This window comes from Equus przewalskii, chromosome 1, assembly GCF_037783145.1.
Source record: "Equus przewalskii isolate Varuska chromosome 1, EquPr2, whole genome shotgun sequence".
NCBI lineage: Eukaryota > Metazoa > Chordata > Mammalia > Perissodactyla > Equidae > Equus > Equus przewalskii.
In genome coordinates, this window is record NC_091831.1 from 27,518,798 (window position 1) to 27,532,794 (window position 13,997).

Below are 13,997 nucleotides of genomic sequence, written 5' to 3' on the forward strand. Positions count from 1 at the left end.
CAGTTGTTTTAGAGTTTTATTGGAAGAGGTAATGGGGACATCGAGTCAGGAGCTCAGGAGGAGTAGCACAATGTGTTTTCCCTGTTCTTAGCCTTTTTATATCACCAGTCCCCTGAGGATCTCAGAATTCTAATTTTAACTGTTCTGAAAGGTGGTAAATGAGTGATTGCAATGTAGCTAACAGAAGCCAGGGGGACTTCTCGGTAAATATAGTTTTAAAAAGGAATGGTGTCAAAGTATTCAAGGCCAGGTAAGATTAAAAAAAAAAAAAAAAAGCCTTTAAAAAAAAGACCTGCCTATCTTTTGTTTGTTTGTTTCAAATCTATTCAGTCTCTTCCCCAAGTCTATTTGTCTTTCTGTCTTAAACTAAACCTTCCATTGTATCGCTGGAAAAAACTGAGGCATAGAGAGGTTAATGTGGTTCTTAGCAAGTCAGTACAAATATGGTACTAGAAGTGGTAAACAAAGGAATTCTTAATAATTATGCATATTTGCAAATCATTGTTCAAAGACTCAATTGTTGAGAATTATTTCGCAGAATTGTTATTGGATCTTAGTGAACAGACTGGTTTGAATTATTGCCTGGTGCAATGCAGATAAAAAATATAACCATTTTATTTAGTTGTAAGACTCAGTTTGAAGGAATTTCCGCTTGGGCTGGGAGATTAGATTATATGCCCTTTAAACTCTGGGATTCTTTGACTCTTGTAACCATGCCTCATTGGAACAAGATTGTCAGCTGTAGGACAGAACAAATCACTATCTTATAAAATTTTGTCTTTATGCTTGTGGGTAGAAAGCATCATGGTTTACTTCCACCCATAAAAAAAATAATAATAAAAGCAAGAATCAGAAATATTAGATTACTAGTCAGAAATACCCTGGTTAAATTTTGATGCTTTTTGCTTCAATGAGTGACATTTACAATTCCCTAACTTCTCTATTGTATCAGATTCTTCATTTGAAAAACATAGATAATCTATACCATGCACCTAGCCCGTAGGGTCTTCTGAAAGTTAGATGATGGTGGAGTATTTTGAATGATGAAGCCTTTCACCCGTGAACTCAAGTAGATAAAGTCTTAAACAGAGAGCCCAGATACAATGTTATAAACCGTTTTTCTTTCTTTTTTGTGTGTGTGTGTGTGTGTAGCGCCTTTAAATCTTGCATTAACTTGGGTGGATAGTGCTACTTAGTTCAACAACTGTCATCTAGTGTCTGTCTAATAAGTGCCAGGCATTGTGGGAGACAGAAGCTATAGTAGGGACTATACTTACTGTGAGCAAGCTCACTCTAGTAAAGGAGAAAAATACAAAAATCAATTAACCTATCGTCCAGTATGATGAGTGCTATACTCTAGGTGTATATAAAGGGCTTTAGGAACACGAGTTGGGGAGTAGTTCATACTCCCAGGAGATTTGAAGTGACTGCTAAGCTGGATTAACAGGAGGGCAGGAATAAGCCATGCTATTTATTAAGTTGCTGAATTTACTAACCTACATCTGCCAAAACTTAGGAGGGGGAAACAAATGAAATAAATGACATTAAAGTGGAAAATAAGAATAATTAAACCCTCTACAACCAAGAACTTTGTTCAGGGAGGAGAAGACATTCTGATGTCCAATAATATCAAAGTCGGTAACCCCAAAGTAATCTCTCTTCTTCATGGTTGTTCAAGGGCTTACTCTCAATTTTGCGTAAATTGAAAAGTGCACCAGACCAGGAGGTGAGAATCCTTCTCCTGGGCTTGGATAATGCTGGCAAGACTACTCTGCTGAAGCAGCTTGCATCTGAAGATATCAGCCACATCACACCTACACAGGTGAGCACTGCCTTGGCCCCAGGTGCTTGTGTGACCTATGGAAGATGAAAATGGCAGTATGAAAGACGAAATGAGAAATAGAGTTTTGTCCACTTCTAAGTTTTGTTACTGAGAAAAGTCTCTACAATTTAAAAATAATCTAAGATTTCAAAAATATATCGAGATTCCTTTCGTATAAGATACTTAGAGTGGTCAAATTCAGAGACAGGAAGTAGAATCGTGGATTCCAGTGGCTAGAGAGAGTGGGGAATGGGGAGTTTTTGTTTAATGGGCGTAAATAGTCAGTGTTGCAAGATGAAAAACGTCCTATGGGTGAATAGTGGTGATGGTTGCACAACAGTACGAATGTACTTAATGCCACTGACTATACTTAAAAATGGTTCAAATGGTGGGGCTGGCCCAGTGGCTCAGCAGTTAAGTGTGCACGTTCCACTTCAGTGGCCTGGGGTTTACCACTTCAGATCCTGGGTGTGGACCTATGCACCGCTTGTCAGGCCATGCTGTGGTAGGCATCCCACATACAAAGCAGAGGAAGATGGGCACGGATGTTAGCTCAGGGCCAGTCTTCCTCAGCAAAAAGAGGAGGATGGGCAGCAGATGTTAGTTCAGGGCTAATCCTCCTCAAAAAAAAAAAGGTTAAAAGGGTGAATTTTATGTTACTTTTTTTTTTTTTGAGGAAGATTAGCCCTGAGCTAACATCTGCTGCCCATCCTCCTCTTTTTGCTGAGGAAGACTGGCCCTGAGCTAACATCCGTGCCCATCTTCCTCTGCTTTGTATGTGGGATGCCTACCACAACACGGCTTGCCAAGCAGTGCCATGTCCGCACCTGGGATCCAAACTGGCGAACCCCAGGCCGCCGGAGCAGAATGTGCAAACTTAACCACTGTGCCGCCGGGCTGGCCCCTATGTTACATATTTTTACAACAATTTTTTAAATAAATAATTTAAATAAACGTGTGTGTGTATATATATGTCAAGACACAAATAGTTCCCTCAGATCTAAATGATTACTTTAAAAAATAGCTTTATCTTCTCTGATTATTAAATTAATACATGTAGAAAATACAGAGAATGTATAAAGGAATAAAACAAAGAGTACTGTGAGAAAAATCACTGTTAATATTTTAGTGTGTATTTTTCAGGCTTAATAAATAGAAATATATATCAATTTTTAAAATAAAAAGAATTACCTATATTTTTTAATCCAGCCTCATCAACCCTCCTCCTTCCTAAGGCTAAGCGAGCAAAACACAAAGGATGAGGCAGTGGTGGTGCTCGCTGTGTGGACGTCGAAAGACAAGTCCCATTGGAAGAACTGTACTAGGCTTCTTTTCTTTAGACTTCCTTCGCTGTAGGAAATCCTGAGGAAACTTGACCTTTAGCCAAGCCGTTGGGTTTCCTAACCCGGGACAGCTCTGTGGGTCTTAGTCACTTTAAAGGATGTGAGCATTAGAGATTTTAGCAAACCTGGGTTATTTAGCATTTTCTGCCACGTAGTGAGATAAGAGCTTGGTGTCAGATTTGAATGGCTGTGCCGATGTGTGTACTTCACAGCCTACGGAGCCGTCCTGATTTGCAAGTCTTTGCAGACAAGTCATTTCAACTGCTACCAAATGAGCAATTTTACAGCTTCCGAACAAATTTAATGTATCGCCTAAGGAGGAGCAAATTACAGTAGTCTAGCCTAGAAGGGCTGAAAACATATATTAGTGTGTCAGGATTTCTGCCAGAAAAAGAAGGACTAGGGTTTTTTTTTAGTATTAGCGATAGGCTATATCTCTCCAGAGCACCACTAAAATGTGGACTTCTACATGGTGAACATGGAAATGAGCTCAAAGTTATGGACCTAAAGTTGCAATTCTAACTTCCAGGCTTTGTTTGATGTGTTATAGGTGATTCTGTTATTATGTTATGTCAAGGTTTGATATTTATTCTTTAAAAACAAACTTTTATTGTGGTTTTGTTTTGTTTTATTTTGTTTTATTTTTTTCGTGAGGAAGTTTGGCCCTGAGGTAACATGTGTTGCCAACCTTCCTCTTTTTGCTTGAGGAAGACTGTCGCTGAGCTGACATCTGTGCCAGTCTTCCTCTATTTTGTATGTGGGACACCACTACAGTGTGTCTTGACAAGCAATGTATAGGGCCGTACCTGAGATCCAGACCTGTAAACCCTGGGTCGCCAAAGTGGAGCGCTCCAACTTAACCACTATACCACCAGGCCTGCCCCTGCGGTTTTGTTTTATATTAGAAAACATAAGAGATGCTCATTGTAGTAAATATAGAAAGTATATATAGGGGCTGGCCTGGTGGCATAGTCGTTAAGTTGACATGCTCCACTTTGGTGGCCCAGGGTTTGCAGTTTTGGATCCCAGGTGTGGACCTAGCCCAGGTCATCAAGCTCTGCTGTGGCAGCATCCCACATATAAAATAGAGGAAGATTGGCACAGATGTTAGCTCAGGGCCAGTCTTCCTCAGGCAAAAAGAGGAAGATTGACAACAGATGTTAGCTTAGGGCCAATCTTCCTCACCAAAAAAAAAAGGAAAGAAAGAAAGTATAAATAAATAAAATTGAGAAACTGGAAGTCCCCTATAATGTCCAGTCATAGATAACCACTGTTAATATATAGGAATGTAACCATTCATTTTTTTCTATGCATATATATGATAGGTTTATTTAAAATAAAAAATAAAAATGGTTCATAGAGAATATGCTGTTTTATAGCGTCTTTTTCACTTGATAATGTATCTTAAACATCTTTCTACATTGTTATATATGTAAATATTTATGCAATACACATCTCTAAATGTTTGTACCCATTCATTAGTATTTTCTTAGAATAATTTCTTAGTAGCTTTGTTGGGTCTGATGACTTACAGAATCTTAAGGCAGTTGATACATGTGGTCAAATTCCAGCATTTACTCTTATTTATTTCCCCCTTCATTCCAGAAGGATTTGATATTCCTGGATTTGGTATTTAGTGTTGTAGTTAAGTGTAGAATTTTTAAGTACACAAAAGTAGTTTTGTCCATGAGTCAGAAGGAAGCTGCCTTTTACAATAAGCTTAAGCCACTTCCCTTTAGGGTTCTTAAACTCCTAATTTATTCCGTCGTTGGCATTTTAGGGCAGCTGTCGTCAGCATCGCCCCCGGTTATCCTCCAGTGACTGTTTATCCTCAGTGGAAGTTGGGTGGCGTGTCCCTGTACCGTTGCACTGTGCCTTGTGCTTCTGCGCCAGGCAGTAGTCTTGGCAAGCCGCCAGAGGAGGCAAATGTTTATGGCGGCATCCCCAGGCCCACTTAACTCCACTTATTCTGGATGAAATGTCACTTCTGTGGTGGCAAGCTGTTGACTGGATTTTTTCAAATCCTGATTTCGCTATATCATTCTTGCAGGAAAGTTTTTTTTTTTTTTGGATTCTTCCTCATGAAGTGCCTTCTCTCCAAACCCCAACGGTCTTGTTGGTCTGTCTCTCTGCGCACCAACTCCCAGGTCACAATTCTGCCTCCCCTGATTTACCTACCTTCTTCAAAGTTCCACCTGGAGTAACTATGCTGAAAATGAGTACTCTCTTTTCAAGTTCATCAGACGTGCATTGGAAAGAAAAGAACCGTTTCACATGCCCACTTGTCTGTTTTCATCACTGCCTGTGGCCGCCGGTTCCGCTTCAGCGCTTGACCACGCTGAACCGGCAGGCCGACCTTCCTCACTGGACGGTGCTCCCGTTACAGACCAGCTCCCGCATGGCGTCCTGAGCCCAGCTCTTCCCTTTGCCTGATTATTCCACGTGAGGCAATTTCTTTAATTTTGAGCTGCTCTTCAGGAACCCAGTGTTCCCGATTGTGGCGCTTTCTCTTTTTAAACTTAGCGTTTGTTGTGTTCTGTTGAGTCCTCAGATTTAGCTTTGGTTTTTTTTGTTAGTTACATGCAATATTCTGTTAAATTTTACCATCCTGAGAACTCATCAGAGGGTGTGGTCTGTGTTCATCCTTGGAGCTGTTCTCATACCATGTTGTCCTCGGCAGTTTTGTGTGTGTGTGTTTGTGTGTGCGCACTCACAATAGAAAGGGTCATGTCAGCCGTGACATTATTAACGCTGACTCCACAACCTGAATGAAGTAAGCACATATAAATACATTTCTTTCTTCTCTATCGGAGCAAACTGTTTTCAGTATTACTAGGGTCTCCTCTGGCAGAGTACCTCATAATTAATGAGTAACATAGCTGTTAAATGTAACCATCAGAATTATGCTCTCAAAGCTTAATAAAATGATATTTTTGTCTCTTTCTGTTTCAGGGTTTTAACATCAAAAGTGTGCAATCACAAGGTTTTAAACTGAATGTCTGGGACATTGGTGGACAGAGGAAAATCAGACCATACTGGAGGAATTATTTTGAAAATACCGATATTCTCGTAAGTACTCCTTCTACGGCACTAATTTGATTCAGAGTCTTTTCTGCCGTGCGTTAGGAACATTAGCACTGTAATGTTCTTTCCTGTCCGTAATTCCATTGCTATAACATTGACCACTGTGACCTTAAGGCTAGCAGAAGGCTGCAGATCATGAGGGAGAAAGATCTTTGTATAACTTCGCGTAACGCACCCACCTTGGCAAATAAGGTATTTATTAATTACCACAGTGATTTGAACAGCAGAAGGGAAGTCAGAAGATCATGCCACTGACTCCGTCATCCCAAGGAAATCAACAAGTCAAGCGTATCCCAAAGAGAGCAACCAAGATAGTGAAAGTCCTGGAAACAGTGATGAATAAGGAATGGTGGAGAGACCTGACGTTGTCCTTTCTGGAAAAGAAAACACTTGGAACTGTCTTTGATTTTTCAAGAACTGTCTTGGGGCTGGCTCCGTGGCCGAGTGGTTAAGTTCCTGCGCTCCTCTGCGTCCGCCCGGGGTTCGGATCCTGGGCGCGGACATGGCACTGCTCGTCAGGCCCCGTTGAGGCGGCATCCCACATCCCACAGCTAGAAGGACGTGCAACTAAGATATACAACTGTGTACAGGGGTTGGTTGGGGAGATAAAAGTAGAAAAAAAAAAAAGATTGGCAACAGTTGTTAGCTTCATCATGAATTGTTCTAGAGGACTGTGCAAGGAGCAGTTGGAGAGTATTAGGTGATAGAGTTTAACTCAGAATAAAGAAGCTTCCTATAACTGTAGCATCTGGGATTAGAAGAAGCTGCCTCATGCATTGGGCACTCCCTGGCTCAGGTGGCGTCCATTCAGGCAGAAGCCGAGATTTTAGCTCCCGGCTCTCTGTCACGTTCTCTAGAACCACTGAGTCAGAATTCTTGGAGATTTCACCGTCCGCAGACATGATTTCTCTAATACCTCAGCCTCTCGGTTCCTTCCTCTTCCCTCCAGTGATCTTGTCATCCACCCTACCTCAGCCACTCACTCTCATGATCAGACCCTAAAAGCAGGGGGGTCTCATGAACTTGGATAGGAAAAAAAAATTGCATATTATTTTCACTAACCTCTAACTGAAAGTTGACATTTACTTCAGTTATGACCATAGACATTTCACCGCAATAATATCAGCCGTGTCCGTGTCTTCGTTACCAGTAGAGATCATCCTGCATCTTGAGTAGCATCCTCTCTGCTGCTTCCTCTGTCTCTTTCTGTTGGATCGTTCCTATCGGCAACGCACACATCCTGTGGTTGCTCTTGTTTAAAAACAAAAAACTCTTGTCCTGACTTTATGTGCCCCTCTAGACACTGTCCCGTTCCTCAGCCTCTCTTTACAACAAAACTCCTTAGAAGAGTTTCCTGCGCTCTCTGTCTCTATTTCCTCTCCTCCTGGACACTCAGAACCCTCCGTTCAGTCTCACCAGGAATTCCACATGGCTCAGTCCAGTGTTCGGTTTTCAGTGCTCATCTTACTCAACCCATCAGCACATTCAACAAAGTTGGTCCTGGATCCGTGAAACGTTATCTTTCCTTGGCCTCAGGAATACCATTCCGTCTTGGTTTTCCTCCTGTCTCACTGACTACTCCTCAGTCTCCGTTGCTATATTTTTCTGTGTCTCCCAAACTCCAGATGTTGGAGGCCTGTGCTTTTCTTCTCTAAGTCGCTGCTTAGGTGACCTCTTCTAATTTCAGGGTGTTAGTCACCACCGACATGCTGGTGAACCCCACACTGTTCTCTCCAGCCTGGGACTCAGTTTCACAGAAAGCCAGTTGCATGTATCTGACATCTCCACTTCAGGGGCTAGTAAGTCGCCTCACCTCAGCGTGTCCAAACCCAGATTCCTATGTTCGTCCACCCCTGCCCCAGCCTCTTCCTCCTACAGCCTTCTCAGTAAATGACAGTTCCATTCCTCCCAGAGCACTGGGGTCATTCTTGGCTCCTTCCCTCTCATTCCCCTCATCTGATCCATCAGCTAATCCTGTCAATTCGACCTTCAAAATATTTCTAGACTCTGACCACTTCTCTCCACCTCTGCTGCTGCCGTGCACTGAGAATTGCAGCATCCTTTTAACGAGTCCCCTTACTTCTTCCTCGCCTCCCTGAAGACTCTTCTCAACACTGTAGCTATGGTGATCCTATTAAAACACAGGCTTCCTGTCTCAGAATAAAAGCCAAGGTCCTTCCAGTGGCCTACGAGGCCTCCCACCTTCTGGGATCTCTTTCCTGTCTGACTTACCCTCCCCTCCTAACTTGGTGCCAGCCACACTGGCCTTCTTGCCGTTCCTGGAACATGCGTGCTCCCCACCTCGGGGGCCTTTGTTGTTGCTATTTCCAATGCTAGAATTCTTTTTCCTTAGATATCCTTGTGGCTTATTCCTTCACTTCCTTCAACTCTTTGCCCATATGTCACCTTATCACTGAGACCTTCCCTGATTACTGTATTTAAAATTGTGATGCCTGTCTCCACCCTTCTGGCACTACGATTTTTCCTTGCTTTTTTTTTTCTTTTTTCCCTCCATCAGATCTATCAGTACCTATCACTGGAATGTAAGTTCTGTGAAGGCAGGAATTTTGCTTTTTTTTTTTCCCAACTGATGCATCCCCAGTACTTAGAAAAGTACTGAATGAATGAAATGGATAATTCTTATAGATGGATCCTGACATTAGATAGAATGTGGAGTTCTATAACTTCTAAATTCACTTCCAACTCTAAGGTTCTGTGATCCTGTATCATTGTGGTCAAGTCCAGGGGCTTGTTAATTCCTTCTATAAAATGGATAAAGCATGTCCCTCACAGAGGGTTTATGAGAAGTAGTGAATTCATTCACTCACTATGATTTTTTTTTTTTTTTTTTTTTGGTGAGGAAGACTGGCCCTGAGCTAACATCTGTTACCAATCTTCCTCTTTTTGCTTGAGGAAGATTGTCACTGAGCTAACATCTGTGGCAATCTTCCTCCATTTTGTTTATGGAACACTGCCACAGCATGGCTTGATGAGCAGTGTATAGGTCTGCTCCCAGGATCCACACCCACGAACCCCAGGCCGCCAAAGTGGAGCACACGTACTTAACCACTACACCAGTGGGCTGGCCTCTCTCACTCACCATGATTCTTAAATGGAGAATAATACCAAAATGTAAAATTGTACTGTCATCAAATCAGTAAATACATTTGAGGTACTGAGATGGGCATCACACAGGCTTGTCATATTTCCAGCCCTTGGTGAAGGTAAGTTCCAGTAGCTTCCTGGTGCCAGGTTAAAAGTTTAAATGGATGAGAAGAAAAAGATGAGACAGATGCATCCATCCGTCTATCCATCTATTCAACTAGTTATTCTTCCACAATGTCTTATATACCTTCTAGGAGAATAGAAGAGAGAGCTGGGGGGAAAAGAAAAATTTTCCCTTTAAGACAGAAAGAAGGTTCTTTCTGTAATCTGAAATAATGTGTCCATTCTTGAAGTATAATTTTTTAATTTTAGAAATTTTCCAATTTATGCAAAGGTCAAGAAAATAGATCAAGAAAAAGAAAAAGGTCAAGAAATATAATGAAACTCCAGATACCTACCCATCACCCAGGTTCCTTAATTTCAGTTTTGGCAATCTTCTTTCATCTCCTCTACCACTCCTTTTTTTTTTTTTTTTTTTAAGTATTTTAAAGCAAATCCAAGCCATCGTATTATTTCATTCATAATTACTTGAAATGTATATTTGAAAGATCAGTCTCTAAATTGTGATATGAAACTACATATTAGAAAAACTGACCATTTAAAATCAGTTTCAAATCCCAAAAATTAACAAGAAGCTCCTGGAACTAAGTGATTATAGCAGGTTTGCAGGATATAAGGTTAGTATAGAAAAGTCAATTGTTTACCAGCAATGAACAATTGGAATTTGAAATGAAAAGCAAAATACCATTTTCATTAGCACCCCCCGAAAAAAGAAATACTTAGGCATAAATTTAAGAAAATAAATAGAGAATTTATATGAGGAAAACTACAAAACTAATAAGAGAAATCAAAGAAGATCTAAACAGATGAGGAAATATTCCATATTCATGGATTGGAAGACTTACTATTCTTCTTTTTGAGGAAGATGAGCCCTGAGCTAACATCTGCCGCCGATCCTCCTTTTTTTGCTGAGGAAGACTGGCCCTGAGCCATGGCCGTCTTCCTCTACTTTATATGTGGGATGCCTACCACAGCATGGCTTGCCAAGCAGTGCCATGTCCGCACCCGGGATCCGAACAGCAAACCCCAGGCCGTCGAAGCAGAACATGCGCGCTTAACCGCTGCGCCGCCGGGCCGGCCCCTGGAAGATTTAATATTCTTAAGATGTCAATTCTGCCCAACTTGATCTATAGATTATATAGATCAGCTATAGCTTCAATGCAATTCTAATCAAAATCTCAGTGAGTTATCTTATGGATATTGACAAACTGATTCTAAAGTTTATATGGAAAGGCAAAAGATCCAGAATAGCCAACACAATGCTAAAGAACAGAATCGGAGAACCAGCACCACTGGACTTCAGGACTTTTCATAAAGCCACAGTAATCAAGACAGCATGTGTCGGAGAAGGAAGAGACAAATCGATCAACGGAGCTAGATAGACAGCCCAGAAATAGACCCACAGGAATATTGCCAACTGATCTTCGACAAAGGGGCAAGGCAGTTCAACAGAGGAAGGATAATCTTTTCAGCAAATGGTGCTGGAACAATGGGACATCCATATGCAAAAAAAAAAAAAAAAAAATGTAGACACAGTCTTACCCCTTTCACAAACATTAACTCAAAATGGATCTTAGACCTAAATATGAAACGTAAAACTATAAAGTTTCTAAAAGATAATAGAGGAGAAAAATCTAGGTGACCTTGGGTTTGGCAATGAGATTTTAGATACAACACCAAAAGCACAATCCATGGAAGAAAAAATTATAATTTAGACTTTATTAGAATTTCAAACTTCTGCCCTGAGAATGACACTGTTAAAAGAATGAAGAACTGAGGCACAGACTGGGGGGAAATATTTGCAAAACAAATTATATGATAAAGTACTCCAAAATATACAAAGAACCCTTCAAACTCAACAATAAGAAAACAAACAACCCAAATAAAAACAGGCAAAAGATCTGAACAGACAACTCACCAGTGAAGATACACAAGTAAGCATATGAAAAGACGCTCCACATCGTATGTCAGTAGGGAATTGCAAATTAGAAGAACAGTGAAATGCCACTATATACCTACCGGAATGGCTAAAATCCAAAAAGCTGGCAGTACCAAATGCTGATGAGGATGTAGAACAACAGGAAATCCTAGTCATTGCTAATGGGAACGCAGAATGGTGCAACCGCTTTGGAAGAGCGTTTGCAGTTTTTCCCAAAGTTAAACATAGTCTTCCCGTACGTACTATGTGATCCAGCAGTCACTCTTCAAGCTACCTACACAATTAGTTGAAAACTTATGTCCACACAAAATCCTGCACACAAATGTTTATAGCAGCTTTATTCATAATTGCTAAACACTGGAAGCAACGAAGATGTCCTTCAATAGGTGAATGAATAAACAAGCTGTGGTAACATCCGTCTAATGGAATATGATTCAGTGATAAAAAGCAATGAGCTGTCAAGCCACAGAAAGACATGGAGGAACCTTAAATGCATATTGCTAACTGAAAGTCAAGCTGGAAAGGATGCATACTCCAACTATATGACATTTTTTAAGAGGCAAAACTATAGAAATTAGTAAAAATCTCTGTAAATAAAAGATTAGTGGTTTCCAGAGTTCCAGGGGTAGGGAAGGAAGGGATGAAGAGGATTTTAGAGTGATGAAACTATTCTGTATGAAACTCAGATGGTAGATGCATGTCATTATGGGTCTGTCAAAACTCATAGAGCTGTAGAACACAAAAATGAACCTAATGTATCAATATTGGTTGGTTAATTGTAATAAATGTACCATACCAATGCAAAACGTCACCAGGGGAAACTTGGGGTGGGAATGGAAGGGGAGTAGGTATATAGAACTCGGTGCTATCTGTTCAGTTATTCTGTAAATCTAAAACTGCTAAAACATTTAAGTCAGTTGATTTTTTAAAAGCTATAGATTCAAGTTAAATCATCGTGCCGTACACTTTAAACTTCTACAGTGCCGTATGCCAGTTCTCTCTCAATAAAACTGGGAGTAAAAAAGCTATAGATTATCTTTTGCTTTTTGAGTCAGGAGTTGGGAAAAAGCAGGTGATTGAGAGAAATAGTTCTGTCTGTTCATCTGCTGGATTAAGGTACTTTGAAAGAAATACCCAAATAAGAACAGTATATAAGGACATTAATGACTTGAGGCTCCGTAAGGAGGTCTCAGACACTCTGTGGTCTACAGGTCAAGGTAATTTTAAATGATAAGTTCTCACATCTTGAGGGTAGACTGCAAGGTGGTTGCAGTATGGCTCGGATTCCACACTTCTCATTAGCTGAGAGTGCCTGGGAGTTAGCACAGTACAGCGAGAATCAATTCAGAGCAACCGCAGAGGAGATTTCTCCAACTACATCACACTGCCAGAAGCAGACGATATTTTGGATTCAGAGTCAACTTTTCATTATTCTCCAGTGCCATTTGAGACTGAACATGTCTTGGGGAGCAGCTGAGTCCACAGGGTTAGACTCTAAGGCCTTGTGACTCTTAGCCCCGTCTGCCAGTTTGTAGCTGCTTAGAGTGGCAGTGGCTGATAGGTTATATTCATTTGTTTGTCTGTATTTAATAGTCTCCCCTTGTTGGTTGAAAAGGCCTATTGCACTAGACTTCACGCTGCCTAGAAGAGCAGGGTTGAGCCTTGACACACTGAGTTGCCTGGTTAACTCTTTTCAATTATCTCTGGAGCGCCATAATAAATTCTGGCTTTAGGGCAGGCGTCGACAAACTGATCCAGCCTGCCTCCTGTTATTGTATGGCCTGTGAGCCAGGAACAGTTTTTCCATTTTTAAATGGTTGGGGAAAAAAAAAATCAAAAGAAGAATAAGATTTCATGACACATGAAAATGATATGAAATTCAAATTTCAGTGTCCATAAATAAAGTTCTGTTGGAACACAGCCATGTCCCTTTCTTTACGTATTTTTTATGGTTGCTTTCACACTGTTACAGCAAAGTTCGCTAGCTGTCAAAGAGATTGTACGAGCCACAAAGCCTCAAGTATTTACCACCTGACCCCTTAACAGAAAAAGATTGTCGACCCTCACTTTAGAGTATTAAATGGTTCCCTAGAGATTTGAAAGAGTCAGGGCAACTCCTAAAAGTGCCAAAGTTATTCTCAGGGAAGATGACACTGAGAACATCTGACTGCAGCTTTATTAATTTGGGGGAAGTGACTAAGAAATGAAACCTGAGGTGTGATAGAAGGGAGGAGATAGGGTGTCTTCCGTTTCTCATAGGCCAGGAAATAACAGCCTTTTTATAGATAAAAATACATAATTTCTTTTCAAAGTATATTCCTATTACTGCTAAACTCCATTTACATATCATCAGTATTTCCATAATATCACTCACACTTGAGCATCAGTACTGCTAGAGCACAAATAATTGCAAACCGCAGGTTATCCAGAAAGCTTGCCTGTCAGTTTCACCCTCCTCTTAGACTTTTGCTCAAGCTATCAATAAAAAGCCACACTGTTTAGTGTCATCTCTTCTTGCCTCTGTCTTACCCCTCTGGTAGAGAAATACGTAGGAGCAATAAAATGGCCAAAAGGTGGCAGCAGG

At 40.8% G+C, this 13,997-nt stretch overlaps 1 protein-coding gene across 1 annotated transcript in view; it reads left to right on the forward strand.

Annotated features, from left to right (window-relative positions):
- ARL3 (ARF like GTPase 3) overlaps nucleotides 1-13,997 on the forward strand; it is a 32,647-nt gene that overhangs the window by 4,335 nt on the left and 14,315 nt on the right. Inside the window, exons 2-3 of the mRNA XM_008530955.2 lie at nucleotides 1,679-1,822; nucleotides 6,118-6,234. Of these exons, the coding sequence (XP_008529177.1) occupies nucleotides 1,679-1,822; nucleotides 6,118-6,234 (261 nt within the window). The remainder of the gene's footprint in view (nucleotides 1-1,678; nucleotides 1,823-6,117; nucleotides 6,235-13,997) is intronic.